The sequence below is a fragment of the Arachis hypogaea genome, chromosome 5 (assembly GCF_003086295.3).
Source record: "Arachis hypogaea cultivar Tifrunner chromosome 5, arahy.Tifrunner.gnm2.J5K5, whole genome shotgun sequence".
In the NCBI taxonomy this organism is placed as follows: Eukaryota; Viridiplantae; Streptophyta; class Magnoliopsida; order Fabales; family Fabaceae; genus Arachis; species Arachis hypogaea.
In genome coordinates, this window is record NC_092040.1 from 96,391,475 (window position 1) to 96,408,961 (window position 17,487).

The 17,487-nt window shown below is 35.5% G+C and overlaps 2 protein-coding genes across 4 annotated transcripts; one reads left to right on the forward strand and one right to left on the reverse strand.

Annotated features, from left to right (window-relative positions):
* Positions 1-10,313: 10,313 nt before the first annotated feature.
* On the forward strand, positions 10,314-12,556 carry LOC112802097 (uncharacterized). The gene is made up of 3 exons (XM_025845123.3): positions 10,314-10,683; positions 11,377-11,523; positions 12,163-12,556. The coding sequence occupies exons 1-3, from the start codon at positions 10,441-10,443 to the stop codon at positions 12,304-12,306; spliced, it is 534 nt and encodes a 177-aa protein (XP_025700908.1). The 5' UTR covers positions 10,314-10,440; the 3' UTR covers positions 12,307-12,556.
* Positions 12,557-12,837: 281 nt separating this feature from the next.
* LOC112802096 (cell division protein FtsY homolog, chloroplastic) lies at positions 12,838-16,586 on the reverse strand. Of its 3 annotated transcripts, none has more exons than XM_025845120.3 (12): positions 16,191-16,586; positions 15,954-16,058; positions 15,740-15,813; positions 15,578-15,636; positions 15,229-15,266; positions 15,012-15,132; positions 14,771-14,839; positions 14,594-14,676; positions 14,110-14,178; positions 13,799-13,861; positions 13,541-13,679; positions 12,838-13,127 (listed from the first exon to the last, which is right to left on the reverse strand). In XM_025845120.3, the coding sequence occupies exons 1-11, from the start codon at positions 16,515-16,517 to the stop codon at positions 13,566-13,568; spliced, it is 1,122 nt and encodes a 373-aa protein (XP_025700905.1). In that variant the 5' UTR covers positions 16,518-16,586; the 3' UTR covers positions 12,838-13,127; positions 13,541-13,565. The 3 variants fall into 3 exon arrangements, with proteins under 3 accessions (XP_025700905.1, XP_025700906.1, XP_072093588.1); XM_025845121.3 differs by having other exon boundaries at positions 12,838-13,130; XM_072237487.1 differs by having other exon boundaries at positions 12,838-13,142.
* Between the last annotated feature and the right edge of the window lie 901 nt (positions 16,587-17,487).

Here is a 17,487-nt window from a genome sequence, read left to right on the forward strand (position 1 = left end):
ACCGTCAAATTGGGGTTTGTCAACCTCCCCACACTTAAACCTTAGCATGTCCTCATGCTAAAATAAGAAAGAACTAAGGGTTATGACATTTATTGAATGCAACTAAACTATATGAGTCCTATCTAAATGCAACTACCCTAAGATAAATGCAAATGCTAAATTCAAACATGTCAAATTGCCAAGAGAGCATGTGTAAGCACAAGGGCTAGGCAATAGGAATTAATTCCAACCACAATTGTATTGAATTATCAACAAGAATTTAAACTTGCAAGAATATAGATAATATGGGTGAACACATGTGATTGAACTTTGAACCCTCACCGGATTGTGTATCCGCTCTATTCACTCAAGTGTTTAAGGGTCAATTCACTCAATTCTCTCCTATTCAAGCTTTCCAAAATTTGATTTCCTTCTAACAATCAACATTCATTCAATGCATGCATACATTCATCATGAGGTCTTTCATTTAGGTTGTAATGGGGTTAGGGTCAAGGTAGGATCATTTATGGTTAAGTGGGCTAAGATTTGAATCTTTGATTAGCATAGACTTCCCCACCTACCTATGTAATGCCCTATACAAATTCAAACTATTCTAACTACCCATTCCTCACTTTTTCTTACATATTCATGCATTTCCTATTTGATTCATAACACCTATGCATTGATTCCTTTTTATTGACTTCACTTTGGGGCAATTTGTCCCCTTTTTATTATTTTCTTTTCTTCTTTTTTTTTCATATACATTTTTTTTCTTTTTTTTCTTTCATTTTTATTTCCTTTTCTTTTCATCATTTTTTTTCTTTTCTTTTCATTTCTTTTTCTTTTGTCAAACTATATACAAGAACATCAATGCATAAGATCTATTCATTTAATCAATACACGAGTATGTACCCAATTCCTAAACATGAAAGTGTACTACCCCTTTTATCCCATCCAACGTTCCCAAGCCTCACCAACTTTGAATAATAAACACTCTCACTAGCCTAGGCTAATCAAAGATCCAAACAAGGACTTTTCATTGGTTTTCCGCCTTAGGCTTGTAATGAGCTAAATTGAGAATAAGTTGGTTAAGCATAGGCTCAAAATTGGCTAACAATGGAGAATAAAAGGATGGCTATTTGGGTAAGTGGCTAATGAAGTAATGGCCTCAATCATATAAATGCATAAATACAAGAAACAAATGGACATATAGAATCAAGCAAATCAAGGATTACAATCATAGAAAGAGAATAATGCACACAAGAAGGAAAAATAAGTGGTTATAAGATGTAACCACACCATTAGGCTCAAATCTCACTTGCTTGTGTTCTTAGCTCAAAAACATGATCCACAAGATATATAATTCAAGCAAGTTCTATGAAGAGTTTTCACTCAAATCAATTGAGGTGCCCTATAGATAGAAATCTTGAAAATTTCATTATTTTGACTAAGCTTATTATGTATACATATGCAAAATTTAAGAGAATGCAAGTAAAAATCCTAAAATCCTAGAATGAAATACAAAAGTGTTGGGATTAGAAATTTGTCACCCAAAATCGCCGAACGGTCGGACGACCTCCCCACACTTAAAAGTTTGCACCGTCCTCGGCGCACTCAAAGATGAGCAAGGGGGTACGGCGACTCTCCGGATTGCTACGTGTTCTTAGTCTTGCTTCCGTTATTGCTCGTGGTGCATTCATCATGAAAAACAAAAATATAACACCATAAGGTAGGGTAATACAAAATCAAGGAAGCATAATTGTTGGAATGAGGTAAATCACTAGAATTGAGTGAGTGAATTAGTGTGACATTAAGAAATATTAGGTGTGTGAATTCTAAATTGTGGGGTTTAGAACACACGTTAGCATAAAAAGCTATGTCACCAAAGAAGCATGCACTTTACTCATTCTAGTATGCTTGAGATGCTTTAAGTAAACTTGTAAGGTAAAACAAGCATTAAAGAAGCATGAAAGCATTCAAGTCAAACACATATGGATGCATATGATCATGAAATACCATGTATTAAGGTAAATGCACATCATCATCTATCATCAAGAGGTTGCCTAATCACAAAAGATAATTCAAGAAGAGTTACAAGCTTGAAGGCAATTCTTATCACTTGGTATTTTTCAAAAGATAAGCATGAAAAACTCAAGACCAAGTAGCAAAATATAACCTCAATCATAGGATCCAACAAAGATTATCTAAAAACATTAATGCTAAATTAGCATTTAGGCAATAAGGGGGAAGCAATGCATAGTAAACAAAGTCAATAATCCAACACTTATGATGAAAAGAGAGAAAATAAAATGGAAACTAAACTAAAACTAACTAACAAACTAACCGACTAACTAATTAACTAACTAAAATAAATGGTTATCCATGGTGTTTGGAAGTGTTGGATGAAGGATTGGAGGAGGGAAGAAGAAAGGAGAAGGAAAGAAATAGAAAGAGGAGAAGAAAGGAAATGTGGTGTAGGAAGGGCATCCGCGCGTACGCACGCATGGCGCGCGCGCGCGGATGGTTTATTTCGAGAGTGGCGCGTACGCGTCATGTGCGCGAACGCGTAAGTGGGGTTGTGCCAAAGGCACAACGCGCGCACAGTGCGGGCCTAACTCTCGGGTTAATGCATGGAAGGTGGAACTTCTCAACCCACGCGTACGCGTGCATGGCGCGCTCGCGTGGATGGTCGAAAATGCTCAATGTACGCGTACGCGTGCAGTGCGCGTACGCGTGGATGGTGCTCTGTTTTTCAAAAATTTTTGGTATATTTTTACACCAATCCAAGCATTCCAAACCTCCAAACAGCTACCAAAACACCATAAAACCTTAGTCAACATACTAAACTACCAAATATACTCAACAAACTATCAAAACATGAAATTAAACTAATTTTTTTTTACCAATATTTACAAAAAGGGAAAATGAAAAGAAGTTACCATGGTGGGTTGTCTCCCACCTAGCACTTTTGTTTATTGTCCTTAAGTTGGACTTATGGGGAGCTCCTCATCAAGGTGGCTTGTGCTTGTATTCATCTTGGAACTCCCACCAATGCTTGGTTCTCCATTGTGCCCCAAGATTCTTTATGGATCGAGCCAAGTCTTGATGGAGTTCTTCACAAGCTTGGGGCTCCCAAAGTTGATCCTTTTCTTGTAATCCGGGATCCCACACTTTGTTTTCACACCCGTCTTAAGGTTGATCATCATTATTAGTCCAACCGGGTGGTGAGTAAGGCGAATTCTCTATGAAGTGCCCAACAATCCTTCTAGACCCATCTATTTGTGCACTATTCCAACCTTTGTATTCAACTCTTGAAGTATCAACCAAAATGAGCCTTGATTTGCAACGCCAACCACGAAACATCTTTCGCTTACGCTTCATCCCACAAAGCATCCTAAGTTGACCATCCGTTTCAAGCAAGCCATACTCAAGTGGGACAATAAAGCTAATAGAAATGAACTTTACCCACTCAAGTGAAGGAGTAGATGGCAACCTAGGTAAAGAAGCTTCCAAAGATCTTGACAAAGCATATTCCACTCCCATCCTTCTATTTCTAAGGACTTCCACCTCTTCACAAGATCTCTTAATCTCAATCCTTTGTTCAACAATTTTATCTAAACATTTTCCTTTAATCAAATCATAATAGGGAGGGTGAGAGAAATTTACCTCCTCAACGCTTTCAAATCCAACCGGAGAAGGTTCTTCAAGTTCAAAGGATTCTCCACCACTAAGACTTGATGCTTGCTCTTCATCACCAAGGGAACTCAATTCTTTCTCTATCCCATCCAAGTCTTCATATGGAGTATGTCTTGGAAGGTGTGCACTTTCCTCCCTAGCATCAATTTCAATCATCTTGGAGGGGTTTTCTTCAACTCTATGTTCCCATGGAGGCTCCGCATCTCCTAAGTCTTCTACCACTTCTTCCTTGTCTTCAACAATTAAAGCTTCCTCCAATTGTTCCAATACAAAGCAACTTCCCTCATTTCCCACCGGAGTTTCCAATCTCTCCTTCATGCTATGTTCTTCATTTGATTCTCTACATGTAGCCATGGGAGTTCCTTGAATGTTCAAGCATTGGGAGGCTAATTGATTTGTTACCGCATCCAAGGCGGCCATGAAATTTTGTACATCCCTTTTCATCTCTTCTTGCCCTTGAACAAGAACACCAAGGGTTTCATCCATTAGAGGTTGGGGTGGATGGAAGAATTCATCATTTTTGGGGAGGGGTTCATAGTAGGAAGATGGTTCTTCTTGGTAGAGTTGTGGTGGTTCAATATTTCCCACTCTTTCCACTTGTTGCACAACACGTTCCATGGTTGCTTGAAATTGATCCAATGCTTCCTTGAGATGATCCCTTGACTCTTGTTCCTCTTGGATAATATGATTAGGATCATGTGGATTTTGGATCAATGGATATGAGTATTCTTCCATGGGAGGTTGTGGTGGAAAGTAGTATTCATCTTGTGGTTGAAGATTTTTGTATATTGGAGGTGGTTCATCTTGGTAATAATATGGAGGAGGTGGCTCTTGAAAATGTTGATGTTGGAATTGTGGTGGCTCTATATGTGGTTCATATGGCTCATATGGTTGTTGGAATGGTGGATATGGATTAGGGTCATATGAAGGTAGTTGGTAAGAAGGGGCTTGTGAGTATGGTTGGGAGTTATGTTGAGGGTATGGATCATAGGCATATGGTGGTAGTTCTTGAAAGTCACAAGGAGATTCACCATAGCCCTTGGATTGATATGCATCATAGAATGGCTCTTCTTCATAGTGCATTGGTGGGGGTTGTTGCCATGAGGATTGGTCATAAGCATATGGCTCCTCCCACCTTTGGTTATCCCATTCTTGATGCACATCTTCATTATAGTCCTCATAACCTACAACATAATTGTAACTACACTCATAGCCAAAGTGAGAATTCATGATAGTAAGAGAAAGTAAAAACAAAAGCTAATAGAAAACAAGAGAAACAAAATTCTACAACTAGCAATTAAAGCAAAAAGCAAGCTATTCACACTATTCACATATATACAATAACCAATAACATAACACCATTGTAATTCCCCGGCAACGGCGCCATTTTGACGATTGGATTTTCGACGGTTTAGAATTTTACAAATGAAATCTCGTCGAAGTATAGTCTCTAAACCAACAATAATCCTTTCGTACAAAAAGTTGTTTGTCACTAGTACAAACCCCTAAAATTTATAAACCGAAGTATTGGACCTCGGGTCGTTCTCCCTAGGATTTACAATAAAGTGTCTTGTTATTGGTTATGAATTATTTTGGGGTTTTTGGATAAGAGGCATGAAAGTAAATGGCAATGAAAGTAAACTAACAACTATGAAAGGCTCTTGGCAAGGTATGAAAATTAGAAGTCCTATCCTAGTTATCCTCCTCAATTGTGATGAGAATTGTTCATTGCTCCCACTTAGTTAACCTCTAACCATGGAGGAAAGTCAAGTGGATGAATCAATTTGATTCCTCAAGTCCTAATCAAATCCTAAAGGAGAGACTAGCTTTAGAGATATTCAAATCAATTAGCAACTTCTAATTATCAATCAACAAAGGAATTGGATAGCTCAAGAGTCACTACTTACTCTACCTAGGCCAAGAGGGACAAAATCTACTCTAAATTCCAACCAAGCATTTCATCAAACACTTGGAAGGCATAAAAGGGAGACATAGTAAATCAACAACAAGAATAAAATCTAACTACAATTATTGCAAAGAATTAATCAACAACAATCAACAACATCACAATCATCATCTCAAATTGCATTATTGAAAGGAACTAAAGGAACAACAATCTATCCAAAACAAATGAAGAATTACAATTATAGAAACACATAACTAGAAAGAGAGAGATGAGAAGATTGAAAATTGCTAAAGGAAAATTGAATCAAAGCATGAATTAAACCTAGATCTAAGAAGAGAGATTAACCTAAACCTAATCCTAATTCTAATTCTAGAGAGAAGTGAGAGCTTCTCTCTCTAGAAAACTAAACTAAAACTAATCCTAGTGAGTGTGTATGTATGTATGAACATGTGTTGTCAATTCCCTTCAATCCTTGGCTTTTATGTGCATTTTGGCGCCAAAGTTGGTTGCTGAAACCTCTCCAAAATCGCCAGGCACGTGTTAAATAAATGAAGTCATGTGCCATCATCGGCGCGTGCGCGCACGGTACGCGTGCGCGTCCTTGGCCTGTTTCGCAATGTGCGCGCGAGCGCCTAGTGCGCGTACGCGTGCACGGCCTGGATCAGCTCTTTGGCTTTTAGTGCTTCTCTCCACTTGCATGCTTCCTTCCTTGCTTCCTTTGATCCATGTCTAGCCTATTTCAACCCTGTAATTACTAGCAAACACATCAAGGCATCTTGTGGAATCAAAGAGAAATTAGAATTCATCAAGATAAGGCTTAAAAAGCATGTTTTTACACTTAAGCACAAATATGGGAGAGATAACAAAACCATGCTAATTCATAGGCTAAATGTGACAAAAGGTTATCAAAATACTCTAAATTCAATACACAACAAACCGTCAAATTGGGGTTTGTCAGAGAGATGCGTAAAAACTGTAACACATTTAGTATCTATTAAGTTCACAAGTTGTGTTAGCAAGTGCACGATATTCTGCTTCCGTGGATGAGCGGGCAACGGTGGTTTGTTTCTTAGTCTTACAAGAGACTAAAGAACTGCCTAAGAAGAAACAATAACCTGTTAAAGATCGTTGAGTGTCAGGACATCTGGCCCAATCAGAGTCACTGAAGCCGAGAAGCTAAATTTCTGATTCCCTTTGAAAAAAAGTCCTTTGCCGGGACTAGTTTTTAGATATCATAACACATGCTTGGCAGCTTGAAGATGAGATTCAGTAGGAGATTCTATAAATTGACTTAATTGTTGAGTGGCATACATGATGTCTGGTCGAGTAGTGGTGAGATAGATAAGACGGCCAAACAAACGGCGATATACAAAAGGGTCAAAGAGCAGGGGAATTTTGTCTTGATATAGTCTTGTGGTACTATCCATTGAAATAGAGGCAGGTTTAGCACCTAATAAACCAGAATCCTCCAAAAGATCAAGACAATATTTTTTCTGAGATAAGCAAATTCCCTTCACTGATTGAGCAACCTCAATACCCAAAAAATATTTTAATGGGCCAAAGTCTTTAATTCGGAAGTGTTGGTGCAAAATAGACTTAATGGCAGCAAGTTCAGAAATGGAATTACCAGTGAGAACAATGTCATCAACATAGACTAAAAGGATAGAAATTTGATCACCAATGAATTTAACAAATAGACTATAATCAAATGAGGTCTACTGATATCCATGAGATAGCAAAAGATGAGAAAGTTTGTCATACCACATACGACTAGATTGTCGTAAACCATACAGTGACTTTATTAGCTTACAACATTGATTCGGTTAAGGAGATGTAAATCCGGGTGGCAGAGTCATATAAACATCCTCAGAAAGATCCCCATGTAAGAAAGCATTATTGACATCCAACTAATGTATGGGCCAATGCTTCATAGAGGCCAATGCCAAAACTAATCTGATGGTGGCAGGCTTGACAACAGGGGAGAAAGTTTCCAAGAAATCAACACCTTCAGTTTGAGTGAATCTTTTAGCCACAAGGCATGCTTTATATCGATCAAATGAACCATCAGGCTTGCGTTTGATGCGATAGACCCATTTACAGCCAACCGGTGTAACCCCTGCAGGGAAATCAACAAGACGCCAAGTTTTGTTCAACTCAAGAGCATCCAACTCATCTTTCATAGCACTACGCCAATTAGAGTGTTGATTGGATTGGCATCCTTAAAAGACTTTGGATCAACGTCAGAATGTAGAGATAAAATAAACTTTTTATGTGAAGATGAAAGAAAAGAAAAAGACATGACTGAAGACAAAGAATACTTGCACTTTGAAGGAGATTGATTTGTAGAGATGAGAGAGGAATTACACAAGTAATCAGAGAGATATGCTGGAGGTCGGTGAGGCCGGTCAGAATGACGAGGATGGGGTTGCTCAGGTGGTGAAGAAGGTGACGAGGGATGAGAAGGTGATGGTGGACTGGTGTCTAGTGCGGAAGGAGAGAAGGGTATGTGCCTTGAGAAAGATTCGGTGGTCATGGGTTCAACTTGGTTAGGAAATAACAGTGAAGAAGAAAGAGAGGTTGTTGGAGAAAATAAAGAATTAGATGAAGTTGGGTCAATAGGTATGGGTGAGGGTTCAACTGGAAGACTAACTGAATCTTGTTTTTGAGAAGGCATGTTTGGCAATGTTGGGCTGGGTGTATGAAATTGGATATTTTTTGTGATTAAGGGCAAGATCATTTCATAAAAAAGCACGTTTCTAGAAATCTCATTCTTTTATCTTCTAAAACATAAACAATATATCCTTTAAAACCACGTTGAAAGCCAATAAACACAGCCTTTTTGGCTCTTGGACCAAATTTTGATATGTTTGTCATTAGGATAGAAACAAAACATAAGCATCCAAAAAATTTAAGGTCGTGATAACTTGGTGGATGATTGAATAAAATCTCAAATTGTGTTTTAAAATTAATTGTGGATGATGGAACTCTGTTAAGTAAATAAACAGCATGTTTAACAGCATAAGACCAAAAAGATGGTGGCAAATTAGATTGAAACACACGAGCTATATTCAAAATATGTTGATGCTTGCATTCTACCCTTCCATTTTATTGAGGAGTTTCAACACAACTACGTTGATGAATAATGCCCTTTGAAGCATAAAAATCATGTAAAATAAATTTTGGTCCATTATCGGAACGAATAGTTTTGACTTTAGAGTTGAAGTGTGTTTCAACTAAAGTAATAAAATTTTTTACATGATTTTGCATTTCTCCTTTTGATTTTAATAAAATAACCCATGTAAAGTGGCTAAAATCATCAACAATAGTAAAAAAATATTTATGATTATCAATAGAATTTTGTCGAAACGGATCCTAAATATCAAAATGTAATAGATTAAAACTTGCATTGACTTTGTTAAAACTTTACCTATATAATTACTATTTACCTGTGTGAAATATTTACAGCGCCTACAATTTTATTTGCTGTATTTACTAGTGATATTCTACATTAATGTGCTTTCACTCATGTTCATAGTGTTTAATATGTTAGTGTTTAATATGTTAGGAAAATATTATCCCTAACAATCTAAATGCTTGGTCAAGCATTTAATATATGACTCTACCTAATCCTTTAAACTTTTCAATACTCCTTATGTTTAGTAATTTTTATTATAAAGGGTAACTTGCTCCAATCTAAAACAATTTTACAATGTATGGACATAGACTTAACATAAAAGCTGGAGCCGTCCATTATCAAGAATTTTCTGTCCAAGACTCTATATAGATAATAAATTATTATTATCAAGAGAGGATAGATAGACATATGAAAAATAGATCCCATTGAATATGGCATAATGGCATATGCTGTCGTATATACTTTTGCTGATCCTCCTTTGGCAGGCCAAGGTTAAAACTTAAAAGTTACAGGACTTAGGGTCTTTTACTTTATTCATAAAAAAAATGAAAGTCACACACATTATATCTAGGACCAACTTAGTGTTAGCCTGGAAATGTTAAAGAATGCCACATTCTGTAACTATTATTACTGTCAAATTGACATAGTCACACAACAAATAATTCATTCACTTTTACAGGTATACTTTTAAAATTTTAATGCATAAACAACGGTCAAAAGAGATTATCCTTCGTTTTCTTCTGTTTATGCACATCATTTGCCTGGAAATTTTTGAACAAATTTGCAACATAAATACTGCAATTTCAAGGTCTCACCATCCTTTTTTTTAAGAAGGGATAAAATGTAAAATAATTAATATAATAATTAATATGAATTGAATAGAAAAATATAAGCTTGTTCATTTTGTTTAAGAGTAGTGTAACTCGGAGAGGAATAGGAGGATATTTCAGAATCAAATCAAAGGCGTAGAAGACATTATCCACACAATCATGCTCACCTGCAACGACTAGAGCGATGCCCCGCCCTAATGTTGTTGATAGCTATGCCGAAGATGACACGTAGATCTTCTTTTTGTGGTTGTTGGTACTTTTTTGGAGTTGTTTCGATTTTGTATTGTTTCACGATATTTGCTCCACCAAATATGTTGAGTTCTTTAGTATTCAAAAAAAAATTTAATTTGTTGTATATTTAAATTATTTAAAAATTTATTATTAGTCAATAAATTATTATATATATAAAATAAAATTTAATTTAAAAATTTATTATTAATTAATAAATGATATAATATTTAATTTTTAATATTTATTTAAGCTGAGACCGACAAATGAACCGGAATTAGACCACCACAAACTCGTTATAGAGTTTAAGACTTTGAGAACACAAACGCTATACGTCTCCGTCTGTTAGCTGCACAACCACCAACTAACCCGCTAAAGAGACATCAATGGCGCACAAACCTTCTTCTTCTCTGTGTGCGTCTCCATCACCTAAAGTTTCTGAGGAAATGGACCCTCAACATGCTGAAGAGACCTTGCACTTCTTCACCGTTATGGGTGCCGCCACTCTTGTCCCAGATCCCTGCAACGCGCGTGGATTCTTCGACGATTTCCTTCGCAGCTTCATCACCGTTGATCTCATCCAACGGGGACGAATCACTTGCACTATCCTCGCCAAATCCCCTATCTGTGTACTCAACTCAACACATTCTTCTATCTGCTTTCAATTATTGTGTTGTTCATGTTTTTACACTGATTCTAGCTGAGGAAATTAGAATATTAAAATTGCTGAATTTAATGTTCCGGATCTTATACATTGAAATGCGAGTATACGATGCAATCTCAAAAATTAGTAAACAATTTAGGAAGTTTGATGCTCATTCGTGAGTAAAAATGTATTTATGCATTATTGGTGTTGTTTGAGCAAAATTAGGTAGCTTCGATTACTAATCTCCAACGAAAATAGAGATAGTGTAATGGTAGAGACTTGTCTTCTGTGTCCCTTTTTCTTGGGAGGTTCAAAATTTTACTTATAAATCATCTCTGAGACATGACTCTTCTGTTGCTCTATCTTTGAAGTGTAGAAATTATCCAAATAATTTTTGAGACTAGGGGAAATTTTAGGGTGTTCTCGGTTTCCGTTTTATTTTCTGGTTAATTCAGTCTCTTATATCTTAGGACAGTAAGCAAACGCTACCTTACTAACCTTAGGGCTTTTAAGTTTTAACTTGTTGGTTGAACTTGGGGATTGCTATAATTAGTTGAAATGCTTCATGTCGGAAATGTGATGTTTTGTTTTTCTGTGTTCAAAGTTCAACTACAAAACTGTTATGTGATTTTCAATGAAGATTTGTTGTTCCTTATTTTCTTGATTGGAATTGTAGAATGGGTATGGAACACTCCATGGAGGGGCCGTTGCGTCCTTGGTTGATATTTTATCCCATGCTTGTGCTAGAACTGTTGTTGTAGAGGACAAGGAGCTTTTCCTCGGAGAAACTAGCATTTCTTACCTCTCTGCCACTCCAATAGATGTAAGCTCTTTATTTCTTTATTTTTGTATGAGCCTTGCTAGGTGGTCAATAGTTTTTTGGACAATATGTAACCAACACTCAAAAAGAGTGCAAAATATAATGATTTGTGTGTGCATGCTTTTTGTCAATCTATGTGTGCAAACTCTGTAATGTGGGTGCAAATTATACTATTCATGTTTGCATGTGTGTATGCAAAATCTGATAGAATGTCAAAAGTTTGGGGTGTTAGTGCCTCTAGAATTTCTGTTTTTGTATTTCATCGACTAACTACCTACCAGGTGACTTGTGGTTCACATTCTGCGCATCCTGAATTGAAAAAATAATTTGGATGCAAAATTTCTAGCGTAAAATTATCAGGAATGGAAAAGAAAATATGCGAACCACCCAGGGTAATTCTTGGCAAATAGTCACTTAAGTCACAACCTCAATGCAATGTTGGGTGTCTTGGTGATGGTGACTTACATTGACATTTGCCATATGCCTCTTAACAGTTCATGTAATGTAACACTTCGATGAAGATCATATAAGCTGCAATGTGCAGTTTAAAGAAACAGCACATTAAATCATGGATTCATCATAATTGCCTAATTACTTTCTGATTGGTGGTTCGACCCTTTGAAATGTAAACGGTTTATGCAGGAAGCAGTGGTAGCTAATGCTTCAGTGGTGAAGAGTGGAAGAAATTTGACTGTAGTTGCACTTGACTTCAAGCTCAAGAAAACTGAAAATTCTGTCTATATTTGTCATTCTACCTACTATAACATGCCAGCTTCTAGTCTATGATTATGAACATATAGCTTTCAGATGCAAGTGGCTCTAGATTCATATTGATTGTCATACCAAAATTCTTAAGATGAATTAGCCTATTCATAATGTTCTACTTCCCTCTGTTAATTCCAATGGGGTTATCCTCTTTTAGTGATAATTTACAAAACAAATATGAAATATTGTCAAACATATGATGTGGCAACCTAGAGTAGTAGTGTATTACACATAAAATTTTGTATTATAAAGTTTTTAACTTTGTTATTAACTGAGATGTAAGCACGTCATTGTAAAGACCATTCTAATCATATCAATAGTTTTTAAAATTTATATTAACTTTTTAAATAAATTTTAAATAACACCCACATCATTCATGTAGTAATATTTTACTTACCATTCAGTAATGTATGAACCATTCAGTAATGTATGAACGTTACCAAAAAGGCAAAAACCAAACCTTTTAGATAATTATTATGGGTAAATTTCCTTTACAAGTGCAAATTTGCATAGATGATGAATTGATGATGGTTGAAACTGAAACCTGAGAAATCTAAGCAAGAAAAACATATCATTAATCAAACAGATATATTACAAACAATGGGGCACATGTTTACATGCACATCATATAAACACCTTTGTGTTGTCAAAAACTGAGCCACACAGAATGAAAAATGTTTCTATACACCCTAACGTGCATCAAAAGCAATATCGTCTCTGCACCACAAAATCATTAACACAGTTTTGTAATGCCTTGATTGCCTTCCCTCTCCTAAGCATGGCTTCACTGCCAGTCTTTCCTATGACCTGGTATTGGCTCTTCATATCCATGCCAAGCTTTTCTGCTAATAAATGATCTTGAAGCAGAACATATACAACAATGGTATGGAAAAGTAAATTGAAATAGCCAATACAAGCAAGAAAATGTCCTACAAGCACAAAGCTACAATTCAAAGTGCTTCTGGTTTAACTAAAATGCTAATATTTCATTTTTCATAGAGTTCTACATTTTTAAGGTAGCATTTTATTACTGTCCATAGAAGAGAAAGAGAAGCTGGGGTAAAAAGTATGTTTGGATAACTGATATAAACAAAAGCTTAAATAGAGATATACAAGAGACATGTCTTGGACAGTGTTTTAGCCATTTTCTGTACTTTCAAAATGCATGTAATTCCAGTTATACCATGACAAATTTGCAAAAAATTTCAATTTCAATTTTGAAAGGAATGACGAGAACAAATCATAATTCGCATACCATATTAACATAACCTAACATTGGTTTACGAAAAGATGGCATTGACAAAGGCCTCTGCATCAAAGGGTTGAAGGTCTTCTACACGTTCACCAACACCCACAAATTTAACTGGGATTCCAAGCTCATCAACAACACTGACCTGACAACAGATATCAGTGTCTTACAATTTCAACATGATTGCCCCAGCAAAAATAAATAATATTAGATCTGTTGAGCCCTAAAATAGTAGAGATCAGTAAGATGAAATGAAGAGAATACCACACAGCCGCCTCTTGCAGAACCATCCAGCTTGGTCAAAATTAAACCCGTAACACCTACAACCTGCACATTGGAGGTTTTAGCGTTGAAACAGTTTAGGTAACAACTAACAGCGAATTGATTTGGAAATATTAAGGGGCAATAATCACACTACACCCTAAAGAGCTAATATGTGATAGACAATTCATTGGGTCACGGTTTGATAAAATATGTAAGCACGGGAAGGGACAGAATGAAGTTTATTATTCCTATTAGTTGAACTTCGAACTGGTCAGACAAAAATCCAATTCAAAACATAAACTAGTGTTTACCTCATTGAACTCTCTTGCCTGTGGCAGCATATTCAAACCTGTAGTTCCATCCAGAACCAGTAGGATCTCCTGCAGACATCATCAATACCCTCACATCACATTATTAGAGAGAGAGAGAGAGAGAGAGAGAGAGAGAGAGAGAGAGAGAGGCAACTCAGGTAAGAAAGAAGTTATTGTTAGTGTCAGCCCATGAGGAATTAAAAATGTCAAAAGCGCACAATCTTGTTGAACAGGGATAAAGAAGTTATTTAGATGAAACACAGATTGTAAGAAAATACAGATATAGAGAGTTTTCGTACATTAACAAAGATTGTAAGTACTATAATGGCTCATCAAATTCTGTCTGGAAGTCTAAAAGCTTAACCCTCAGAGCCTCATATGAATAAAACTTGGGAAATCACTTTCAAATCATAAGTACATCTATCACCAGAAGTAAAATGCGTGTAAAAAGAGCAAAAAGTAACTGCCAAAAACTTGGACTTACATTAGGGGCACCAGCAACGACTTTGCTCACTGCCTTTTTACAAGAAATCAATTCTTCCATTAGGCTGTAATTAGTGTGTAAACCTGACAATTCAAAGTGATCAGCAGCGTTAGTATTACAAACAATCAAGTAGTTCATGAAAATACAAAATAGCTATCTGTAAAATTTCGCACTTACGTCCAGATGTATCGCATAAAACAATATCGAAACCTAGTTCTTTTCCCTTTTTCACAGCTTGTGTAAGCACTGCAAGTAATACAATATAGTAACAACTATAGATATAACAATAAAGACTAAGAAACAAATTTAATCGAATTTTTTAAAGAATAAAATCAAATAAAGTAAGAAATGAAGTTATGTGAAAAAGAATGAACAGAAGATCTGGTGGTAATTGAGTGAACTCTAACTTCATTTGTACCTGATGATGCTTTGGCTTTCTCTGATTCAGCCCTAACAATCTCACAATCAGTCCTTTCAGCCCATATCTCTAGCTGATCACCAGCAGCTGCTCTAAATGTATCACCAGCAGCCATCAGTATCTGGTTGATTTTTAAAGATACAAACAGAAAACCAGCATTAACCATCATATCCTAAGTAGTCATGGCATAAACCAAACTCAAGTAACATAATCTAACCTTTGCCCCTTCTTTCTTCAGTCTATACGCCAGCTTTCCTGCATGAAAGAGCTGTCATGTTCGCATGCTTTTAAATTTCTAAACTGTTTGCCTCTGCTTCATATCTTAAAAGAATTGGAGTTTTTAAGCACTAGTTACACTATAACAGCATCAACGACCAAACTTTAACCTATTAGTTACTCTATGCCATAAAAGTTTAATATTTTTCCAACCTCACCAAACACAATAAACTTTTAGATTATAAGTTTGTTCATAGGAGAGAAAGATAAAAGAAAATTGTGTTTCATAGCAATTTTTGGTTTCATTACAAGGCAAATAATAGGGTCAATTTCTTAAGTCTTTTTCTTACCCAGAGATGTTGTCTTTCCACCACCATTAACACCAACTATCATTATTACAGCTGGCTTCCTGAAGATAACAAATTAATCCAATATAAAGCACAAAATTGGCAACTAATAAAAATTGCTGTCTCATAACAATGTCAAAATCAAAAGTTAAATAGCCCTCTCACCTGAATCCAAGTTGAAGTTCAGTTTTACTCCCCTTAGTCGTCAACAAATCCAAGACATTCTGTTTCAGTGCTTCCTAAAGCCATTCAAATCCATGCATAACATATTTCATGTCACAAAATTTGAAATTCCCTGGTATATTAAGTAAGATAGATAAAATGATCAAAGTGCAAGGATTTTCTTCTATCAGAGTGTGTGTGCTGATTGAAATGATACCTTTATCTCAGTGCCTGATTTGAGCTTCCCTGACAATATATCCTCACGCAAATTCTCCACTATCTTAATAGTGATTTTTGGTCCAAAATCAGACACCAAAAGAGCCTGAACACAAAATGAACACATCAAATCATAAACTTAAATAGTAAATAATAAAAAACCATTTTCTTTTTCAAATAACATTGCATTACGCATTTTATTATTTTAGGAGCTTTTCAATTTCGTAAGAAGCTAAACCTCTTCGAGCTCGTCGAGTACTCGATCGGTGTCGGAGAGATTCCAATAGAGAAGAAGCTCGTCGATGACGGCGAGGTTTTTCCGCGTCTTCGTGAACCCGCCGGAGAATATCTTCTCAACGTCGCTCTTCGCCTTCTCCTTTATTAGCCTCCCAAGCTTCGTGAAGAATCCGGTTTGACCAGCCATACACCTGAACCGCCCACCCGAATCGGGAACCGAACCGAGTTTCCCGTTACAGAAGAACGCGAATTGCGGTTGAGAATTATAAAAAGGTCTCGAGATTACTGAAGAGTAAGAAGCGCACATCGAAGAAGAAGAAGAAGCCATTTTTTCCCTTCTTCACAGCGTTTCACTTCACTGAACCCAAACAAGTAACAAGAAAAAAGATAAAGTTAAACGGCGTCGTTTCAGTTTATTTTAGCGTGGATAAACCAAGGTTGAGAATCGGACCGGTCAAAAAACCGATAGAGTGATTGGTTCATTAGTTTAATGGTTCGACCGGAGTTCAATCGAAATTCAACCCGGTTTAATTAAATATTAAATAAAATAAGTATAATAACCCGTGCCATGCACGTGATGAGATTGAAATTATAATTTTAAATTAATTTATTAAAATTAATTTAAATTGTAATAATTTAATTAATAAATAAATAATATAATGTACATTGTTCTTTTTTTAATATGGTATTAAGTGTATTAATTTAAATGTAACTATTAAATGTATAAAAATTATGTTTGAATTATGAATTCTCTAAATAAAATAATCCCATTTAAAATATTTAAATTATGATTTCAATCATAAATTACAATTATGATTTTAAAAAAATTTTATATGATATTATATTTTTTTTCTACTTCACTATTAATATACTAATATTGCAAGTCTAAATTACAGTATTTTACTAAGTCTTGACTGAAAAAAATATAATTATGTGTTTCTATCATTCAATTTATTTATTACACCATGTACTAATATTAATGGTATTTTTTAAAAAAATATATTGATAAAAATAGATATAATATGATTATAAATTAAATATAACAAAAATAAATAAAATATATAAATAAATGCTAAATCAATATGTTTACCAATGCTTTTGTTAAATTTTGTAAATTAGAGAATAATTATGTATTCGGTTGTTTGGTGATTATATAGATAATCAAGTAATTAGATTATAAATTGATCCCACAGCGGGCATCTTATTTTTTTCTCATTTTTGAACGAAAGCGAGAATTAAAAGAAATAAGTAGTAATACATAAAAAAAAATTTTGCACCACAACACATAATTATTACCA